We start from the raw sequence: 22,771 nt of genomic DNA, 5'->3' as shown, positions 1-22,771 counted from the left end.
CACCACTCTTACCTTTGTTATTGTATACGTCCAGGTAGTTGGGAGCGGAGAAGATTGTGATTAAGGAGGGGAAGCCTGTCGTCTGACTTTTCCTGTACATTCGATACCTGGGAGGGAGACGGACACAAGACGTGTAATGATGATGATGATGACGACCGGCAATTGCATAAAACCAGCTCATCGACCGATGTCGAGAGGCAGCTTATGTAAGACCCAGGCGTTTACATTAAAGGTCACATATTATTATTATACGTGTGGGTCTCTGGTGGGTCTACAACACTCAAACTGTGACATAAGACGACGCAGACGGATTTTGCGGTTAATTATTTTGGGACTGTGCCTTTAGACGAGCCGTTCAGATGTACCTCTCCCTGCTACGTCCTTACCAAACCATAAATATAAACACATCCACCACAGTACAACTATAAACCATAAATATAAACACATCCACCACAGTACAACTATAAACCATAAATATAAACACATCCACCACAGTACAACTATAAACCATAAATATAAACACATCCACCACAGTACAACTATAAACCATAAATATAAACACATCCACCACAATACAACTATAAATATAAACACATCCACCACAATACAACTATAAATATAAACACATCCACCACAATACAACTATAAATATAAACACATCCACCACAGTAAAACTATGTTTTCCTTCTATAATAATAATAAACTTTATTTGTATAGCACTTTTCATACAGAAATTGCAGTTCAAAGTGCTTCACAGCAGTAAAAAAAATATATACAGGCATAAGCGAGCATAAAAAAGATAGAGAGGTAGCCAGATTAGGTAATCACAGTTTTTCACATTAGGATCCAACATCCCAATAGGCCTCTCTGTTTACGGTTTCATTCAGTAATAAAAAATAATAAAATAGAATAGACAGAGTAGTGTATTCTAGTGTTGTTCTTCCACGTGGTGCTGCTTGGTGTGATCACCAGGCTCCTACTCACCCAGCATCCTGGGCTTCATGAGCTCGTATTACCGACAACAGGTTATTGTTCATCAGGAAGTCACATACTGCCGGGTAACTGAAAAGAGAAAAGATGACAAGAATGTAAAGTATCCCAGACGAGGAGACATCAAGAGTTAAGACGGGCATTTAGTCATCTTGCAACTTCACAGTCGTGAAAACAGGGTTCCCACAGACATTGCAAAATGAAATTCAAGGACTTTCAAGTACTTTCCTACGCACTATTTTTCATTTAAAAAAAAAATGGCATTTAAAAGGATACAATTCACTTTTAAATGCTGTTTTTATAATAAAAAAAATCTGATCCAATATGTATGGCTTAAAACCAATTTCGGACAATTAGTTTTTTTTCTCCACCTTTTCTATTTTTCTCCCATCCCAATTTGGCTGTGCCAATTCTCCCCTCCCCTGTCTTGAACGTTGCTCGCATATGCCCCCCACTGGCCGGTTGTAGCGAGGATAGAAGCCTTGCATCACGTGTCCCCTCCGGTACACGAGGAGGCAGCCTGTCACATCTTTTCACCTGCCAGCGCGGACTCTCATTGGCGAGGAGTAACGTGTGGGAGGCTCACACTACCGTTAGTTACTACAGATAGTGAGAGACTGTGCTGCTCTGGGAGAACATATTGATAAAGAGGAGCGTCAAATTGAAGGACCTCTCGTGACCTTCGTATGGTCTTCCCAGGCAAATTGAAGGAAGGTAATTGGCTGGTTTCAGGAAGTGGGTGTGGCATTGATCACCAGTAAATCATCATCGGTCATGTGGAATGTGAGTCTTATTGAGTGGACGGAGTCAAATCAAATCATGCCAATTTAATATTAGTAATGTAGTTAGAACATTTATATGCCGCTGATTCAGGAAGGAGGAAGATGAGGAAAAGTATCTGGAGGAAGAAGCATTTTTCATATGTAGAAACTAGGGATGCTGCAAAATTTTGGCCAATACGATAAACAATATTAACATTTCTGCAAGTAACGTTACCCAAACAGTGTGGCCAAAAAAAGAAAAACACAATGGCAGCTAGACAGAGAAACTACCATCAGTTGTTCACATCAGCCCAGCTTTGCTGATCAAACTGAGGCAATCAATAAAGAAAACTCACTATCATCAGCAGATATGTTTATGCAAGTTTTACTCATACTAATAATACAGATAAAAAAACAAATCACCAGCCGATAACGATATGGTGACTGATATATGGTGCATCCCTACTAGAAACAGTTTCCTACAATCTGGAGGTTTCCATGTCACCATGTTATGAAGCACAATACTTTGCTACAGATTCAAGGCCATACATTGATAATCTAATTCAGGATCCAAGCTGCTAGAACCATAGTGTGTCCATTATCTTTCTTCAAGCTACTAGAACCATAGTATCCATTATCTTTCTTCAAGCTACTAGAACCCTAGTGTATCCATTATCTTTCTCCAAACTGCTAGTAGAACCCTAGTGTATCCATTATCTTTCTCCAAGCTGCTAGAACCCTAGTGTAGCCATTATCTTTCTCCAAACTGCTAGAACCATAGTATCCATTATCTTTCTTCAAGCTACTAGAACCCTAGTGTATCCATTATCTTTCTCCAAACTGCTAGTAGAACCCTAGTGTATCCATTATCTTTCTCCAAACAGCTAGAACCCTAGTGTAGCCATTATCTTTCTCCAAACTGCTAGAACCCTAGTGTATCCATTATCTTTCTCCAAGCTGCTGGAACCCTAGTGTATCCATTCTCTTTCTCCAAGCTGCTAGAACCCTAGTGTATCCATTCTCTTTCTCCAAGCTGCTAGAACCCTAGTGTATCCATTCTCTTTCTTCAAGCTACTAGAACCCTAGTGTATCCATTATCTTTCTCCACTAAAAGAGTCTGCAGGTCAGAAACCGTCATTCCCAGACCAACCACATTCAACAGCTGTGATACTATGGCAGCCCACGACTCAGGCCAAGCCAATCGCCAGTCAGCCAGTAGGTGGCGCTGTAACAAGGGTGCCACATTTAAAAGGCAATAACTCCCACAACACAAGTCCAATCGACACGTCATTCCCATATCCAGGTGGCTACATCTGGGCCGCTACTACTACTACTACTAGTACTACTTATTGCACTGCACTATTGCACTATTTTACTTTATTAAAAATAAAGAAATAGTTATTTATTCTATCTTACTCTTTCTATTATTGTCTATTTTATTTTTTTAAACTGAATCAAACGATAAACAAGGTCGGATGTTAGATCCTAATGTGAAAAACTGTGATTTTGTGTGCTCATTTTATGCCTGTCTTTTTTCTGTTGTGAAGCACTTTGAGATGCAGTTTTTGTATGAAAGGTGCTGTACAAATAAAATTATTGTTATTATTATAACTATAATAATAATAATAATAATAATAATTATTATTATACGTTTTGACAAATAAAAGGCAGGTCTCCATTAGAAGCCAGGTCTACATTCAGTCTACATTCATCGTTTATCTGGTCGCCATTGATGCTGCAAAGCCATTTACATTTTTATACTTGCATTCAGATGTCAGTCACATTTGCTGATCGCCATGGCAGCACAGAGAAAAAAGTACGACTTGAACTTCAAGACGGTGAAAGGGCCAGACTGTGTGGTGGAGGGAGGAAGCTTTTTACAAGCTAAAGTAAACTACACCGCAGGATCATAATGTCTGGAGAAAATTATTCCCAAGTGGCTCAAACTGGCCAAGGTAGGCTGAGCGCCTGCTTGTCCGTCTCAGACAGTGGTGCCTGTGTGTGAGCCAGCAGTCGTGTTCTCTGTCCGACTCTGCAGTGAGTTCAACTAGTGCCGTATAAGTCTGATGAAATTAATTATTCATAATTGATGTTATTCGATAGCCACATTTTTATAATATTCACCGTATGCATATTTATAGTACATCCCTAATAGGATGTGAGCACAATGCATTGCTACAAATTCATAGCACATTCAAGGCCATACATTGATATTCTAATACTTGTATTCAGGGTTCTAGCAGCATGGACCCTGAATAAAAGTATTAGAATATCAATGTATGGCCTTGAATGTGCTACAAATCAGTTTATTATTATATTTCTCCTCTAAAAGGGTCTGCAGCTCAGAAACCTTCTTTCTTTCACCATAGGCTCGAGGCCTCTGCCAAGAACCTTCGCAAACTGCATGCTACCATGTCCTCCCTCCTCATCCAAACAACTTACTGATCATCTCTTACAGAATGACCACCTAGACCCTAACCAGTCAGGCTTCAGGACTGGTCACTCCACAGAGACGGCCCTCATTGCGGTCACAGAGGCACTTCACTTAGCAAAAGCGAAAGGCCTCTCCTCCGTCCTGATTCTCCTGGACCCGTCTGCAGCCTTCGACACAGTCAACCATCAGATCCTCCTCGCGGCCCTCGCAGGAATGGGAGTGGTTGGCTCTGCGCTGACATGGCTGACATCATACCTCAATGACCGCTCCTACCAAGTGTCATGGAGAGGGACCCTGTCGGCCGCCCGCGCCCTGCGGATGGGTGTCCCTCAGGGCTCAGTCCTTGGACTCCTCCTCTTCTCCCTCTACACCAAATCTCTGGGTAACCTTATCACGTCTCATGGCTTCTCGTATCATTGCTATGCCGATGATACCCAACTCTTCCTCTCCTTTCCTCCCTCGGATATCCACGTCTCTGAGCGGATCTCGGCCTGTCTGTCCAACATCTCCGCCTGGATGACATCCAACCACCTCAAACTGAACCTAAGCAAAACAGAATTGCTTCACCTACCGGCCAAATCCTTCCCCCTGACCGACCTTTCCATCACAGTAGAGAATGTAGCTGTGGCCGCATCCTCGACCGCCAAGAACCTTGGTGTTGTCCTTGATGACCAGCTGAACTTCTCCACTCACATCGCAACAACCAGAACCTGCAGATTCCTCCTGAGCAACGAGGATCCGCCCCTTCCTGACAAAAGAAGCCACCCCCAACTCCTCGTCCAATCAACAGTCATCTCCCGCCTCGACTACTGCAATGTAGGGCTGGCCGATTAATCGATTTTATCGATTAATTCGAATGAATGATTTAGGATGATTTTCAAAGAAGAAAAAAAATACCTTTTATTTTACAAAAACTGAAGATTGGTGAAAGTTAGGTTTGCACTTCAATCCCAATAGGGAAATGCATCTTTGTTTGATAATTTTTGTGTCAAATAAAAACAAAGCTTATTTCTAGTTTCTAGTTTTTAAGAGAGAAAATATATTAAAATAGTAAATCGGATGTGGTGTGAAGAAATCGGAGATTTAATTTTTAGGCCATATCGCCCAGCCCTACTGCAATGCACTGCTTGCTGGCCTTCCGACCACTGCCACCAAGCCTCTTCAACTCATTAAGAATGCAGCCGCCCGCCTGATCTCAAACCTACCCAAGTCAGCCCATGTCACCCCACTTCTTAGAGACCTGCACTGGCTCCCCATTGCCGCACGAATCTGCTTCAAGGCCCTCGACCTGGCATATAGTGTTCGGCAAAGGGAACGGCTCCCGCCTACCTCCGGTCAATGGTCTCTAACTACACACCCTCAAGCATCTTCTGGCCGCCTCAGACCCACCCCTATCAGAGTTCCGGGAAGGTCATCAAAGAGAAGCCGCCTATTCTCTGTCCTTGCCCCACAATGGTGGAACAAACTTCCAACCACAGCCGAACAATCTTTCGCCGTAGACTAAAGACGCACTTTTTCAATCAATACCAAAAAAATTAAGAAAACAAACTAACCTTACTGTCATGCACTTGTCAGCACTGTACCAGTAGTCATGTTCTCTGACTCTGAAACCAGCACTGTACCAGTATAGTCATGTTCTCCGACTCTGAAACCAGCTCTGTACCAGTATAGTCATGTTCTCTGACTCTGAAACCAGCTCTGTACCAGTATAGTCATGTTCTCTGACTCTGAAACCAGCTCTGTACCAGTATAGTCATGTTCTCTGACTCTGAAACCAGCACTGTACCAGTATAGTCATGTTCTCTGACTCTGAAACCAGCACTGTACCAGTATAGTCATGTTCTCTGACTCTGAAACCAGCACTGTACCAGTATAGTCATGTTCTGTCTGAAACCAGCTCTGTACCAGTATAGTCATGTTCTCCGACTCTGAAACCAGCTCTGTACCAGTATAGTCATGTTCTCCGACTCTGAAACCAGCACTGTACCAGTATAGTCATGTTCTCTGACTCTGAAACCAGCTCTGTACCAGTATAGTCATGTTCTCTGTGACTCTGAAACCAGCTCTGTACCAGTATAGTCATGTTCTCCGACTCTGAAACCAGCTCTGTACCAGTATAGTCATGTTCTCTGTGACTCTGAAACCAGCACTGTACCAGTATAGTCATGTTCTCTGACTCTGAAACCAGCACTGTACCAGTATAGTCATGTTCTGTCTGAAACCAGCTCTGTACCAGTATAGTCATGTTCTCCGACTCTGAAACCAGCTCTGTACCAGTATAGTCATGTTCTGTCTGAAACCAGCTCTGTACCAGTATAGTCATGTTCTCTGTCTGAAACCAGTAGTCATGTTCTCTGTCTGACTCTGAAACCAGCACTGTACCAGTAGTCATGTGTGTGTATATATATATTGTTCTAAATAAATAATAATGATAATGAATCATTTGACTAAAGTACAGAGGGGGAAAAAACAAGTACCGGTAGCGATTCAAATCTGAACGGTAACCAACCCTACCTTCCTATACTTGAAGATCTACAAACTCTGCAAGCAGGTCCAGTCCCATGCCAAACCATGGCCACATAAATAGTGATCTAAAGTTTCAATCTTTGAAAATGTATTAAAAATGGAGGTTCATGTGCTATAAGTCTGTAATATCAGCCCAAATGAGACAAGATGATCACCCAGTTTAGTTTTTTCAAAATCTGCAAAAAACTACTCTAGAGATTTTGTCCAAATGAGACAAACATCACCAGACCTTCCCAATGATTACTTGAAAAGGGATTTTCATTTGGACAAACAAACAAGTCCGGGCGGCCGGGTAGCGCAGCGGACTAAGCGTCTGTCTACCACCGCAGAGACAGTGGGATTGAATCCAGCTGCGGTACCTCCGGCTTGGTCGACCGTCCATACTGACACAATTGGCAGTGTCAGCGGGTGGGAAAGCCGGTGGGGTGGGTCCTGGTCGTTGTAAACAGCGACTAGTACAGGTCGGTCGGGGCGTCTGCACAGCGAGGGAAGGATCTGGGGGAGGTAGTGTGAATCTTCCACACGTTACACTTCCCCAGTGAGAGTCCGCGCTGCCAGGTGAAAAGAAGCGGTGGGCTGGCTACACATGTGTCGGAGGAAGCATGTGATAGACTCCGCCCTCCCAGACCGACGGTAGGGGGTAGAGTGCGCAACGACCAGGAAGGGGATTGGGAATTGGCATAACAACTAACATTGGGATGGGAGAAAAAACGGAAAAAGGAGGGGGAAAGTCCACATTTACTGCAAGAGATGTTACTATGTTAAATCTTCATAAAATAAATGACACAATAGAGAAATGACTAATTGCAGAACCTAAAATGTTATAGTTTTATCTCATTTTATCTCTATATATATTTGTTTTTATTCACAGGACATTTAATACATTGCACTCAATGCAGAATAAAACATCTTCTGTTTTACCTATGGAGCAATCAATCTTCATGGAAAACTAAACCAAAAATCGTTTGACAATATTTCAATTGTGCCTGTATGACTTCAGAATTTAATCTCAAGAATTTCAGAGAAAATGTTGAATTCTTAAGTCATATAACCCTTCCAAGCCCAATTGATTAACCGAGATTTCACAGGATCTAGTGGGTTCCATTTTTAAGCGAGTGTGACAGTAGCGGCATCACATGAAACTAGATAAATCTGTAGATATCAGCAAAGTCATACTAGCTCACCAACCAGAGGAAATCCTTGTTGTCAGTTATAATATCTAGGTACAGCTGCCAGATGACAGGGTGACTAAAAAGATATCTAACTGGGACAGAGCACACGGTCATCCCTGGTCAAGAGAGATGTCCATGATTTTTTCTTCTGCTGATTTAAGTGTGATTTTATGAATAATCTGCAGTGTAAGGTTAATATAATTAAACCAAAATTATCAAAAATCCATCAGGATAAGTAGAAGGTGGAGATATGTAAGAAACCTAAACTTAGAAAATATGTTGAAATTAAAGATGATTTTTTTACTGAACCTTATGTAATGTTAAACTTAAAGAGAGGACGGAGGTCTCCGTGTGCCCAGTTGAGGTCTGGCACCCTGCCATTGGCTGTGGAAGTGGGTAGATTCCAAGGTACACCTGAGGAGGAGCGGTTGTGTGTTCTCTGTGATCTGGGAGTGGTGGAGGATGAATTTAATTTTGTTTTTCACTGCCCCCTTGTACACCGACGAGGAGGGTTTTATTTGAGAAAATTCAAATTGTAAATCCGGATTTGTTTGGGCAGTCTGAGAGTTGTATGTCGAGTTGGTTTTTTGTGGAGATTTTCAGTTTTGCAGGATTTTTGGAGAAAGCATGGCACTTGAGACAAAACACATTATATCCTACATAATTTTATATGAATTGCTCTTGTTTCTTTGAAGTACATCGTTTACAGCTTATGTTTTATTTTGTTTTCTTTTTTTGTGGCCATCTTGGTCTACGGTATATACTTATTGTTAAGTATACTATATACTTATTGTTTATGTGTCTTGTAAGCCCATTATGGGCTGGGCATACATCTGTATGTAAGACACAAAAGTAAAAAATATCAATCAATCAATATAAGAGGAGCGAAGCCGAGTGCATATCAACAGCCATCACTCAGTGCTTCGCTGGCCCCATGCGCTCAGTGCTTCGATGGCCCCATGCGCTCAGTGCTTCGATGGCCCCATGCGCTCAGTGCTTCGATGGCCCCATGCGCTCAGTGCTTCGATGGCCCCATGCGCTCAGTGCTTCGATGGCCCCATGCGCTCAGTGCTTCGATGGCCCCATGCGCTCAGTGCTTCGATGGCCCCATGCGCTCAGTGCTTCGATGGCCCCATGCGCTCAGTGCTTCGATGGCCCCATGCGCCCAATGCTTGGACTCTTACCGCCAGCTACGTATATTCTCTTCCATTTGCTTAGAAACCCTGTAACTAAGACATTTTAGATCACATATATAACGCATGTTCCACCAGAGTGAGACTTGGACTTGTGTTGTGGGAGACTTTTTAAATGTGACACCCTTGTTATAGCGCCACCATCTGGCTGACATGGGCGATTGACTTTGCCTGTTGAACGTGGCTGGTCTGGGACTTATGGTTTCTGAGCTGACCTAGTGTTGTTACGATACCAACATTTGGACTTTGATACAGATACAAAGTAAGTTTAAATTTATTTGGATCCCCATTAGCCACAGCTTCCTAAAGTAACACGATACCAATTCTAAAACGATACCATGGAAAAAAACCTAAAATATCAGGAAAAGTAATGGAATATAATATTAGAAGACAGAACATGGACAGTGCCAGCGCTCTGGTCACGCATCCACTCAACTTATAGAAAATACAGCATCAGACTATTATTCTAAAAGTATCGATACTAATAAAAATTGAGTATTGGACAGTTTTTAACAGCTGGGTATCGCAATACTTTTCTAGTATCTGTGTATCGTGCAACCCTAGCTAACACTTTCAGTTTTTAACTTTTATTTTTATTTTTTACAACTTTTCAATTTTCTGGTACCTGTAGAAGTAGGAGCAGCCCCTGACACTGTTGTGGCAGAAGTGTTCCTGGGTCTTCTCCGAGCCGTAGTCCTCCCCCGGGTCTGACCACAGCAAGTCACACATGGGCCCGAACGCTGGGGGCTCCTTGAACCGGTCCAGCTGTGCACGCACACACACACACACACACACACACACAATTAGAGAGGAACCTACATAAACCTGGGATACACTCCAGTTCACTTCAACAAGTGCTAAATTACAAAACCAGAATGTAGCCCAGATCCAGAGTCAGAATGGCAATAACGCCTGACTTATGCCACTTAAACCCCCTTCACACATGCGGTAAAATCTTCAGGAGTGTTTCCTGGTACGGGGGTCACGTTGCAAGTGGAGGGGATTGATATTCCAGGAAGCCTGTACTACCGCCAATTTCCCACCTCAAAGACCTAGTAACATTGCAGGAGAATGTTGGCACAAGGTTGCTGTTGTGAATGAAAGCAGTAACATTGCAGCGACGAGCATGCAGAGACGCGTAATTGGAGCGAGTCGACCAATCGCAAGAGAGACTCACAAGAGCTGTTTTGACAGCTGGAGATGTGACCAGTAAACATACTTGGATAACTTGCATACCAGTACTTTTAAACAACTAGGTTGCTTTGGGAGCAAAATAGAGCATGGTTTATGTTTTGCCCGCAAAATGATGACATTCGACGGCATGGGATTGTGAGGAAGAACCAGTTTGCCGCCGGCTTGCCTAGGAGGGGCTTCATTGATTGTAAGTGAACCATCCTACTTGTGTTTACTAATGAACTTTGACGCATGATTGATGCTTTTTTAGGGGGCTTGACGTTCTGTATTCTCTGTATTCATGAATAAATCTGTATGCATGTCTGGACACGGAAGCAGCTTGCGCCTCTCGTGGCAACACTACGACCATCATCAATCATCATCAATCATCATTTAGAACGCGGCTCATGACATTCACAAAACCAACACCTTTCGTTTTTATGACAAAAGCCCACCAGGTTGTAGTCCTGTACGTAGCTGGAAGAGGCTGCATCAATTGAAAATGTGGAATGGTCTAAAAAAGTTTTTATTTTATTTTTGACCATCTGATGTCACAGCACCAGCATCGTCATGGTGTGTGTTTATGTTTATTAGGATCCCCATTAGTCATCATCAACAACGTGTTGACTATTCTTCCTGGGGTCCTCACAGATATACACATACAAATATGAAACATTCAGTGTAAATCAGTCATATATCACATACATAATCAATAGAAAATAAAACAAAAAGGTCATAGGTGAATCCATTTCACCATACCTTTAAAAAAAAAACACAAAGTAAACAGAACAAGTTTGGATAACATGGCTGCAGCTACACTCATGCATGGCATATATTGATTTCCTCCCGGATTATGGCTCATTTAAGTTTCTTTTTTAAACTGTCCTTGTTTTCCATCCGTATGATATGTAATGGGATCCTATTCCAATATGTTATGGCTCTATATATTGCAGTTTTCTTTAGAGCATTGGTTCTAGGCAGAGGTAGGGTGAAGGCGTTGCCAGCTACCCAGGTGGGGTATCTCCCAGGTGGGGTATCTCCCAGGTGGGGTATCTCCCAGGCCTTTCTGTGTGGAGTTTGCATGTTCTCCCCGTGCTCGCAAGGGTTTCCCCTCCCGATAAGATAAACCCAATGGAAAAACATGCACAACGCGGCCCCACGCCGCAGCCCCTATCTGCTCCCGGCTGCCCTTGGGTGAAGCGCAGAGACTCAATTTCATCAGCGACCCAAAAATTGCATGTGTGTTCCTGTGTGTGCCGCCCACCGCATGCGTGTGTCACTACATGATGAATATAGACTTCTTCAAAAAGTCCAGTTTATATTATATATAATAAGCGCAAAACGGACATTTTGCTGCACGCGCCGTCAATAGTGAAAATCACGTAGAGGTACCAGCAAGGTTACCCCAGTAATTTACCTGGAAATATGCATGAAGGGGGCTTAAGTTACAAGGTTCCTACACATTTTCCATTTCAGAGATCTATAACTTTTCCAGACCTTGGGATTTCTTGACCAGGGTTTGAGGACTTTTGGTCAGAGTTGGTTATGATATATGCTGGATAGTGGCTGGGCAATATAACCATCAACTAATACAGGTATGAAGACAGTACTACCATAGTCATTATACCTGTATCACTGTACATATTACATTACAACTCTGTACATACATCTCATTAGCACTACACTCAGTAGTACTGATTTATATATTTTATACGCCAGTTTAATCACCTGTACATTGTTACTATTGCATTTTACTGTTACATTTGCACTCTGGTTGGATGCCAAACCTCTTTTCGTTGTATTGTACTTGTGCTGTATGATGACAATACATTTGAATCTAATCTAATCCAACTACGCCACATCACCTTGACTACAGCTGAAGATCAGACTTCATCACAGCGGTCACAATGTTAAACGACAGTGGATCCATAACAACATAAAGTATAGTTAGTCGTTTCAGTCACGTCAGGACTGAACACCCCCCCCCCCCCCAGCATTTTTCTCCCAAGATCTGGAAACGATCAAAATAAAATTTTCCATACTGTCTGTAGTTTTTCCACAGCTGCTTAGAAGCCCTGTAACTAAAGGAGACTTTATATCACATATAACCAGGGGTGTAACTAAAAAGTACCCAGAAATTATACTTAAGTGAAAGTATGGGTACAGTCTCAAAATCTTACTTGAGTAAAAGTCAGAGTATCTGGCTAAAAACACACTTGAGTAAAAGTCAAAAAGTTTCTACTTTTAAATGTACTTAAGTGCTAAAAAGTAGAAGTAAAAACTTTTTTTTATTCCGGGGCAATGAAATGTTCCGTTTCGTCCTCTTCATCACTCGTACTATCGTTTGTGGCCATCATCTGTAGCTCGTCACTCTGACTGTCTATTCTTCTGATAGCAGGTGTTTAATCAAAGATCCCCGCCTTCTAGTCTTGCACAGGGACCAATCAGCATGGGTATGGGCGGGTTCATTTTCCATTGATGGGGATTTGATTGGCTGTTTTTAAATGAAGTGCGGCCGCAGGATTAATAACGTTAACGTTAGTTCGGCCAGAGAAACAAATATACTAATTAAAATTGTTTGACCTGCGAGATTTGTACTTTGTAGGTCTGCATTTTAAATGTAAGGAGTAAAAATGTTTTTTTCTCTAAAATGTAATTGAGTAAAAGTACAAGTATACAAACCTAATAATACTCAAGTAAAGTACAAATCCCCCAAAAACAGTACTTAAGTATTGTAACGAAGTACAATTACTCAAGTACTTTACACCCCTGCGTATAACTCCGGTTCTGCCGGAGCGAGACAAGAAGAGGTTAGGAATGGTTAGGTAACCTTGCGTATGTCGTCCAGGCAGGTGATTTCTGGGCTCAGGCCTCCATGCACACACAGGAACTGCTGGTTGAGAAGCGCGGCCAGGGGCAAGCAGTCAAACGCCTCCATACAAGCATCATACACACGCTCCGAGTACTTTATTTTACCTGAAAAGACACCATGCACGGACAGGCAAATTAATCACGTCTTGGTGCCAAGAGAAACACTTCAAATACACTCTGCTAATTCGCCTGCTTCTCCCGAGTGCAATGAGATAAGACACTGGTATGATACAGGGTTCCCAGACATTGCACAATGAAATTCAAGGACTTTCAAGTACTTTTCTAAGCACTATTTTCAGTTTTAAAATGTAAGGATACAATTAACTTTTTAAAATCGGATCCAATATTTATGGCTTAAAACCAATTTCCGACAATTAAACTTTAGATAAGGTGAAAAATATATTTCTTGATTCAGAACAATTTTATCATGGATGAACAACACTTTCAATGTGAATGGTTGACTTGAATTTCAAGGACTTTTTAAGCACATTGTAAAAAAAAATCTATTGGCTGTTTAAGGAATTCCAGGCCTAGACTTTTTTTTGTAAAAAAATCAAGCACTTTAAGCACTTCCAAGGACCTTGTGCGAACCCTGATACAAGGAAGGAAAGGTGGATTCGAGGGCGAGCCGACTCACACTCCTGTTTGAAGGTGAAATACTCTGTAAGGTGCCGGCACTCGTGGTTGCCTCTGAGGAGGAAGAGGGTGTTGGGGTGGTTGATCTTTAGAGTCCACAGGTACAGCACGCACTGCGGGGAGACACACAGGCAAACATTCATAGCAACGCAATGAATCGCTCCCGACAAACCCAAGAGCGAACACACCCTTATTTTTAACGCTTCAAATCAAATGAGATTGTAAAGGTGAGTTACAATTATGAGGTCAAATACTCTGTATTGGGACCGTGCAACAACATCATCATCATGCATCAATTTAGTTGGTGTATGAAAACATGTGTGGGCATATAGTCGTGTGTACAGTTAACCCTTTCACTACCACACTACAGAAGGTTAACCTTTCACTACCACACTACAGGCGGTTAACCGTCTGTAGTGTGGTAGTGAAAGGGTTAACCTTCTGTAGTGTGGTTGTGAACGGGTTAACCCTTTGCTGTGTGGCAGTGAAAGGGTTAACCATTTGGTAGTGTGAAAGGGTTTAACCTTCTGTATTGTTGGAGTGAAAGGGTTAACCCCTTTGGTAGTGTGGTAGTGAAAGGGTTAAGGGGCGTGAAAAAGGGGGCGCCGGCGGATCAGGAGGTAGAGTGGTCGGTTCGATTCCAGTTCCTCCCGGTGGCGTGTCGAAGTGTCCTTGAGCAAGACACTTAACCCCCGATGAGCAGGTCGGCACCTTGCATGGTCGCCTCCGCCGTCGGTGTGCGAGTGAATATGAGGCATACGCTGTAAAGCGCTTTGGATGAAAAGCGCTATATACTGTAAATGCAGTCCATTTAACATTTAATATGCTTAGCTATTTCACATAGTCGTTTATTGTATATTGGATTATTGTATATTGGAGCTTGTCGTGTGTGTGTGTGTGTGTGTGTGTGTATTAGTCCAAGTCTCTAGTCCTTTGTCATGTTTACTTATAATGTTATGATGTATTATGAAGTATTATCATGCACGGTCACTCACAATGTAAATTCTTTTGGTGGACGCCAGGAAGAATAGCTACTGCAAAATGTTGTAGCTAATTGGGGATCCTAATAAACTAAACTGAAACACCCACGCTCAAGGAGGGCCTCTTTCGAAACGGCGAGTTAAAAAAGTGCACCGATTGCCTCTTGTAATTCCCACCTGGATTGTGGAGTTGAACATGAACTCGCTGACGCAGCTCTTTAGGGGAGCTCTGGAGAGGCCCCGGCAGCTCCATCAAACACTCCACACCGGCAAACACAGCGAGTTACTCGCATAAATGGATAAATGCGGTTGGCCGAGAGGACGTCGTTTAACAGTCTGTAGTGTGGTTGTGAAAGGGTTAACCCTTTGTCGTGTGCCCGTGAAAGGGTTAACCGTTCTGTATTGTCACAGTGAAAGGGTTAACCATTTGGTAGTGAAAGGGTTAACCTTCTGTAGTATGGTAGTGAAAGGGCTAACCCTTTGTCGTGTGGCAGTGAAAAGGGTCAACCTTCTGTATCGTCGCAGTGAAAGGGTTAACCATTTGGTTCTGTGGTAGTGAAAGGGTTAACCTTCCGTAGTGTGGTAGTGAAAGGGCTAACCCTTTGTCGTGTGGCAGTGAAAGGGTCAACCTTCTGTATCGTCGCAGTGAAAGGGTTAACCATTTGGTTCTGTGGTAGTGAAAGGGTTAACCTTCCGTAGTGTGGTAGTGAAAGGGCTAACCCTTTGTCGCGTGGCAGTGAAAGGGTTAACCTTCTGTATCGTCGCAGTGAAAGGGTTAACCATTTGGTTCTGTGGTAGTGAAAGGGTTAACCTTCCGTAGTGTGGTAGTGAAAGGGCTAACCCTTTGTCGTGTGGCAGTGAAAGGGTTAACCTTCTGTATTGTCGCAGTGAAAGTGTTAACCGTTTGGTAGTGTGGTCGTGAATGGGGTTTTAATGCAGGCTCTCTGACGCGGCCCGAACGTGGGCTGAAGGTTCCTGGACGGGGGGTTCTCCTCCTACAAGAGGTCCCCCACAGCAGCAGCACGGTCACGGCTCGGCAGGGAGGCCGGTAAGAACATCCTGCCGAGGTTACGCAGAAAGCATGACAGCAGCCGGTAAACATGTCATGCCAACCATAGCTGGACCAAGTTAGACTCTCCCTTCCAGAAGAGAAGAAAAAAAGAAAACACTGGCGGCCAGCCGGCGGTGCTTCCCGAAGATTGTTTTTTTGAAACGTGGAACGCGGAGCGGAGCCTTGAGGCGGCGTCCCAGACTCGGGATGTGCATGCCGTGCGTGTCGCGTGAACGGGTGCAGACAGATGGGGGGAGTGGGTGCATTAAGCCGGGGGGGGGGGGGGGGGGGGGGGAGAGAAGGAGATGTGTATGTGTGCGCGTGTGACTTCATTCCCCACTCCCCATCTATTTAAAGGAGCGCTCCTAAGCCTCGCGACTCAAGGCGTGGGGGCCATGGCTCCAAATGTCAGAAGCAAAACCACAGATGCGAAAACACAAACACACACACGAATTCCTAACAACTAAGTTGTATGGCAATACACTATCTTGAATTACACACACACACACACACACACACACACACACACACAGAGAGAGAGAGAGACAGAGACATGGACATACACACCCACCTCAATGCTGAAGTAACCTCGGTCTACATAGTCCCCGAGGAATAGGTAGCGGGTGGTGCTGGGGGACCCGCCCACCTCGAACAACTTCATCAGGTCAAAGAACTGCCCGTGCACGTCTCCGCACACTGAAGACGAACACACACACACACAAAGATATTGTCGGGCCATTTACTCACAAGTTTGATTAGTTAAAAACAAGGACAAGAGAGAAAGAAGTTGGGGAAGGTTTCCCTTAGGAAACGGGAAAGAGAGCAGGAGGAGAAAGAGGAGAAAGGGCATTGATGGAGGTGTGGGGGAAACACAATAAGACTGTGGGATACTGTAGAAAGAGACAGAAATAGGAGCTAGGGGGGTAGAGTGGGGGGTAAGAGAGGGCGGCCTGCATGGCAGGGGGGTCAGCTATTGAAATAGATTGTTACAGCTGAGACAGGGTTGAGAGTGTGTGTGTGTGTGTGTGTGTGTGTGTGTGTGTGTAGGGGGTCTTCGCAGGGTTTCCCAACTTAAAAGCCTGTCAGCACAAAGATCACAGGGTGCTGCTCAAACAGCGGCACTGCAGCGCCTTGTGAAATAATTACCAGTTTTATCTCACAAATCAAAATTCAAGTAATCGTTTCATTATGATCATCAAACGGCACCCAAGCCTCACATTGTCACAAAGTCCTGGGGGGGGGGGGGGGGACACCGTGGTTTTCCTTTCGTCAAGATCAGTGGTTCTCAAACCAGGGGTCCGGAGGGCCCCAGGGGTCCTTTTAGGGTCCCCTGAAATATGGGGTAGAAAATATGAAAAGGTTCCATCTCACTATTTGATTCCCTAGCTATAGGTTAGCCCAATGAGAACAATGTAAGAATGACTATTTTGCTCACAGGGTTCCCTACAATAGACACTAGAAGCTATGGAATTCTGGTCTCGTATAGAACAACAAAGATCCTCTCAGTTGGGGCTCCCTGGGGACAAACTCTTATCAAACGGGGATCTGCGACCTGTGGGTCCTTGAACCCGAAAGAGGTTGAGAAACACAGATCTAGACGATCCGCCAAATAAGCCACTAAAGCGGTGTCATTGCTAAAGACCATCTGTGTGGGCGTCGGCGTCATGACGACTAATCTCACTCGCCCGGTTTGCCCGGCGCATACCAAGGACGCAACGCGTCGACAAAGCATTCTGCAAAAAAAAAATCAAGTAATTTCCAGTAAGTGAACAAAATCTGTGACTGAAAACAACTAGATTACTGGCGGCTTTCTTACCACGGCTAATTAATTCCACTTACAGGCACACCGCGCTCAGCTTATTTTTAAATCAGCCTCGATATCAGCCAAGAGGAGGCAACCTGGGAAGAGGATTAGATGTGGGGGGGGGGGGGGGTCACCTGTGATGGGAGCTTCCACCTCCAGCATGCATTTCTCCTGGCGCAGGATGCTGGCTCCCTCATTGATGATGCGCAGAGCCGCTTCCTCCTCCAGACGGCCCTCCTTCACCAGGTGCCCCTTCAGCACCTCCAAGCTGGGCTTTCCCTCCACATACAGGTCTCTGACCGTCAGGCGCGTCCCGGGAGGGTATGGCACCGCTAGCACACGCACCAGACGGGACAAGACAGAGAGAGAGAGAGACAGAGAGAGAGACAGAGAATGAGTTCAAATGAACGCATCCACACAGGCCTACTAAATCAACTCGCAGACATCCTTCAGCAGAGACGGGGGCATCACTTCACCAAACAGCCTCAATATACAATGTGAGCCAATTTGGAAATTCCACACGTACATAACGATAAGATGAACAAACGCAGCACTTCTTAAAATTGGGCCCCAAAGGGGATAGCGGAGAAAAATGTAAAAAAAGAAAAAGAAAAGAAAAAAGCAATTAAACTTCAGGTGGGGAATGAGATGGTGATGCTTAAGATTCATTCTTACTTTTATAGAATAGTCCTGGGAATCTGCCCAGTGGCAGAACACCTTGTTTGGTATTCATACTTCCCTCTTATTATTATTAAACAAAAAGGAACAAAACTGACTTGAGATTTTAGAACCCGGTGTCGAGACAATATTGGAATTAACATTTATTTTCTCAACCTGGCGGATTCTGCGGCAATGACCTTGAGTGGTCTGTGTTCCGACCAACATGTTAGAATGGTTGAACTTCACTACAAGAAGGCGTTTATTAAGGCGGCTGGGTGGCGCGGCGGACTAAGCGCTCGTCACCAACGCGAGAGACACTGGTATCGAATCCGGCTGTCAGCGTTGCCTCCGGCTTGGCCGGCCGTCATACTAGACTCAATTGGCAGAGTCAGCGGGAGGGAAGCCTGTGGGGTGGTATTCTGGTCGTTGTAAACAGCGACTCCTACAGGTCGGTCAGGGCGCCTGCACAGCGAGGGAGGGAGATGGTGAGGGTAGTGTGACCTCCCACACGTTACACCTCACCAATGAGAGTCCGCGCTGGCAGGTGAAAAGATGCTGCTGGCTGTCTCCTATGTCTCGGAGGAAGCATCCGATAGACTTCAGGGCTCCCTAGACTGGCCAGTGGGGGGCACATGCGAGCAACGACCAGGAAGGGGAGGGGGGAATTGGCACAACGACAAAAAAAAATGTGGATGGGAGAAAAACACGAGAAAAAGTGGATAAAAAAAAGAAGACGTTTATTAAGATTTCAATTGCAGATTTTTACATTTTCTACTTGTCGTATTCTCTCTCATCGTCATACTGAGTCGTTTGAAGCTTGGATTGTAGGAGGGGGAAAGGGGGGGGGGCAGTGGCTCAGGTGGTAGAGCGGTCGTCTGGTAATGGGAAGGTTCCCGTTTAGATTCCGCCCCGGAACATGTCAAAGTGTCCTTGAGCAAGACACTTGGGGCTAGATCCACAAAGAATGGATTGCACGGAGCAAGTTGCACCCTTACTTACAATTCATTATGAATTGAAAATGGGGGACCCTGATGTAAACAAGACGAAAGTCTCTCTGGTCTGCATCCCCTTAACAATTGTGTGTATTGAGCCGTACTGTATTGTACCCATTCTGCAATCTGTTAATAAAGTTTTCAATCAATCAATCAATCTGCACGGTGATTGATTGAATGAATGTTAAGAGGATGTTCTGGGAACAGATTTTGGCTAAATATGCCTTGTTTTATAAATGTGTATTGATAACAGTGCTGTAATTAAATGTTCTAATAAATATGCATGATCAAGTTCAATGTGTGCTTTTATTTTGATATTCCTTAATTCCACGTTGAAATTACGAGATACATTAACTCATTCTGCGCCATCCACATAAAACCGCTGGTGAGCAAACACGTAATATTATGTTTTTAGATCCTTTGATCCTTTTTGATCCTTTTTCCTCTGATCCCCGTTCTAAATCATCATCCGGGTCATTCTAGCCATCCCTGCGTCGTTTGTATACGTTGGAATTGCAATGCCGTTCGAATATCACTAGGTGGCAGTATCACCTACCTTTTGAACTCTGATAGAAAGGCAACAGGATAGTCAATGAATGCACCGGACTATCGAGGCTCACTCTGTGGGGGAGGAGCTCTTCCAAATCAATCGCTAGCAGATCTGATCGGCTCAAAACCTATAGTGTCCCGTAAACATGTGTAATTACATATAAACGAGTAATCGCGATCGCCGATAGGATCATTGGACTTTTTTACCGAACGTGAAACATGTTTATGTAAACAAGGCTTTTTCTAACAATCGGATTTTCGGGGTAGAACTACCCCCCCCCCCCCCCCCCCCCCTGATGATTTTGTGAAGGTACATATGTACATGTTATATACCTTTGATTTGAGAGTATTTGGGGGTTCAGGGAATCAACCAGAACGATTCGGGCTTATTGCACATAACGCGTTTTATCTCGCGATCTATGAAAAAAAGACTGGACTATCATGGAAATGCGCAATGTTTAAAAAAGTTTGAGAACCCCTGCTCTAAATCAAGAGACTAAGGAAACTAGCATTGTGTCGTAACCGTGCCCTAGTATGTGGGATGCACGGCAGAACACGCTGGGCGTAGGGTAGAATGACCTCGTTATCCGGGACTCGCCGACAAAAATCAAAAGACCTTCTGACGAAGATCAAAGGAGCCTTTCCAGGGTAGTCAGCAGGGGGCGGAGCACCCCCCCCCCCTTGAGAGCCAAGGTAGGTATTGATGGGGCTGTGGGCATAAGATGCAAATGAGACAGAATACAGCGGTCGCAGCGTGAGCACAGCCCCTCCCTCCTACCATGAGGAAAATCGAATCTTTGCCTGTTTGGCAGCATTTTTACGTGACAATTATAGGGCAAGTGACAGCACTTCTTTTAATTTAAAAAGAGAGATCAAATGGGGAGCTCCCGTAGCTCACCGCATATCTCGGCGCTATTTCTGCGTCGGGGAAAACCGTGCTCGTCACGGATCTGGGGGACACAAATTCGATTCCCGGACCCGCCGTCATTTCTCAGAATGTCTTCCCCTGCTCTACATCCCATTTCAACCTGTTTCTGTCGGTCATGCTTGACCAGAAAAAGCGATAAACGCTAAAAAATAAAGTAAAAAAAAAAGAAAAAAGAGAGATCAAACATGGTGACGCACTAGGACACCGCATGGAGAGTAGAAGAGGACCGTTTGGGACTTGATAAAAGATGTGACTGCTGGTATATTTTGTTCTTTGATGTCTTGTACAATTCATGAAGTTCAAGTTTTCAAGTTTTCATTCTAAAGAAATCAAAAGGAAAAATGTATTAAGACATGGTCTTGGATCAACTTGTTTGACTATAGCTCTTCAAACTTTACAAAAAACATTGCAACCTTTAAAAGATTTAAATTTCTCGCAATCTTTCACATTTTAAGATAAGATATTCCTTTATTGATCCCCTTGGGGAAATTCAGGCATCATAGCAGCATGGGGGAGGGAAAGTACTGGTATGGGCACTGCAGGGTAATAGTAGAAAAGACATAAATATAGGCAATAAAATCTGCATATAAGAATATGAGAAAATAAACAGTGTAAACAATATAATTAAGTCTGAATATAAAAATATGAGAAGAATCGGTTATATTATACGTTACAATAAATATAGGCAATAAAGAATTTGAATATGAATGTATACTATGAGTAAGAGTAAAAGTAAACAGTATACACAAGGAGCGGTATACATGAGGTACCCTAACTGGCATGATATACAATAATAATAAATTCAATTTGTAACGCACTTTATAATTGTGACAATCTCAAAGTGCTACAGGAAATAAAGACACATTTAATGAATAAAAACAATTCAAATGAATAAAACAACCAATGAAATGGAAGAAACATACGGTAAAAAAAAAGGGGGGTGGGGGGGGGGAGTATAATAATAAAATAATAATTCAGGGAAATGCCTTGTTAAAAAGAAATGTTTTTAGGCCCCTTTTAAAAACCTCAACGGACTGTGGTGCTCTCAGATGTATACACCATGTAGTCCGTGCAGGTTTGGTGGTTTAAGAGTCAGACACACTTAGTGGTCAGACATTCCCAATAGTTCTCCAGTTATGCAGCTGTTCGTTCCCCAGCTCCATTTTTGCATTATTTCTAGCAAGAAAAATACAAAGCAGGCTAACTTTTGCTGTCGTTTTCAGCTCATTCAAAAGAAGATGGGTGTTTTGTTCACACAACGGAGTCGGTATAATAGTGATTTAAATAAAAAGGAAAACATAAATGAAATGTATTATTTGGGTATTCAAAGCAGGGTTAGATATAGAGCTTACAGTGTATGTTGTCTGAAGAGAGCTACAGAGGGAAAGAGGACAGAGCTGGGGATAGGTCAATTAGACTAAATGACTGATGACTAATGACTGGTTTGAAGGCAAACAGTATAGGAGATGTGCATACAGGGTTCCCACAGACATTACAAAATGAAATTCAAGGACTTTTAAGTACTTTTCGAGCACCATTTTTCATTTTCAAGGATGTCACTCGAAGGATACAAACACAATTCACTGTTAAATGCAAGGAAAATCAGTTGGAGTGCGTGAGACAGCGACTCGTCAGATTTTATTAAAACAGAACAAAAAATAACTATTTCTTGATTCAGAACAATTTGATCATGGATGAACAAAACATTCAATGCGAATGGTTGATTTGAATTTCAAGGACTTTTTAAGCAACTTGTTAACTAATGGGCTGTTTTCAAGGAATTCCAGGCCTCGATTTACATTAAATTTTTATAATCAAGCACTTCAAGGACCTTGTGCGAACCCTGTGTATATTACAGTTGATGTATAACCATATTTTCATGTTTATGGTATCATATATATGATATTTACAAATTTGATGTGTAGCTCAAGGGATGAGAAGGTGGTTAGTTAACTCAGACTACTAGCTAATTAAATATTTCTTCTGGAGGTTTGCACCAGGCCAATCCAATCTGTCCCGCTGCAAGGACAAGGAGTTGAGATAAATGACTG

The 22,771-nt window shown here is 43.3% G+C and overlaps 1 protein-coding gene across 2 annotated transcripts in view; it reads right to left on the bottom strand.

Moving 5' to 3' along the window:
* Positions 1 to 22,771, bottom strand: part of ppp3ccb (protein phosphatase 3, catalytic subunit, gamma isozyme, b) — a 47,944-nt gene that overhangs the window by 9,231 nt on the left and 15,942 nt on the right. For both annotated transcript variants that reach the window (XM_084325234.1, XM_084325233.1), the window contains exons 2-8: positions 17,726 to 17,923; positions 16,359 to 16,483; positions 13,758 to 13,869; positions 13,080 to 13,225; positions 9,702 to 9,841; positions 985 to 1,062; positions 13 to 107 (exon numbers count right to left, since the gene is read on the bottom strand). In XM_084325234.1, the coding sequence (XP_084181360.1) occupies positions 13 to 107; positions 985 to 1,062; positions 9,702 to 9,841; positions 13,080 to 13,225; positions 13,758 to 13,869; positions 16,359 to 16,483; positions 17,726 to 17,923 (894 nt within the window). The remainder of the gene's footprint in view (positions 1 to 12; positions 108 to 984; positions 1,063 to 9,701; positions 9,842 to 13,079; positions 13,226 to 13,757; positions 13,870 to 16,358; positions 16,484 to 17,725; positions 17,924 to 22,771) is intronic.

Source organism: Notolepis coatsorum, assembly GCF_963971535.1.
Source record: "Notolepis coatsorum genome assembly, chromosome: 11".
NCBI classification, from domain to species: domain Eukaryota; kingdom Metazoa; phylum Chordata; class Actinopteri; order Aulopiformes; family Paralepididae; genus Notolepis; species Notolepis coatsorum.
The sequence above is the reverse complement of the archived record's forward strand: the minus strand, read 5'-3'. Positions and strand labels throughout refer to the sequence as shown.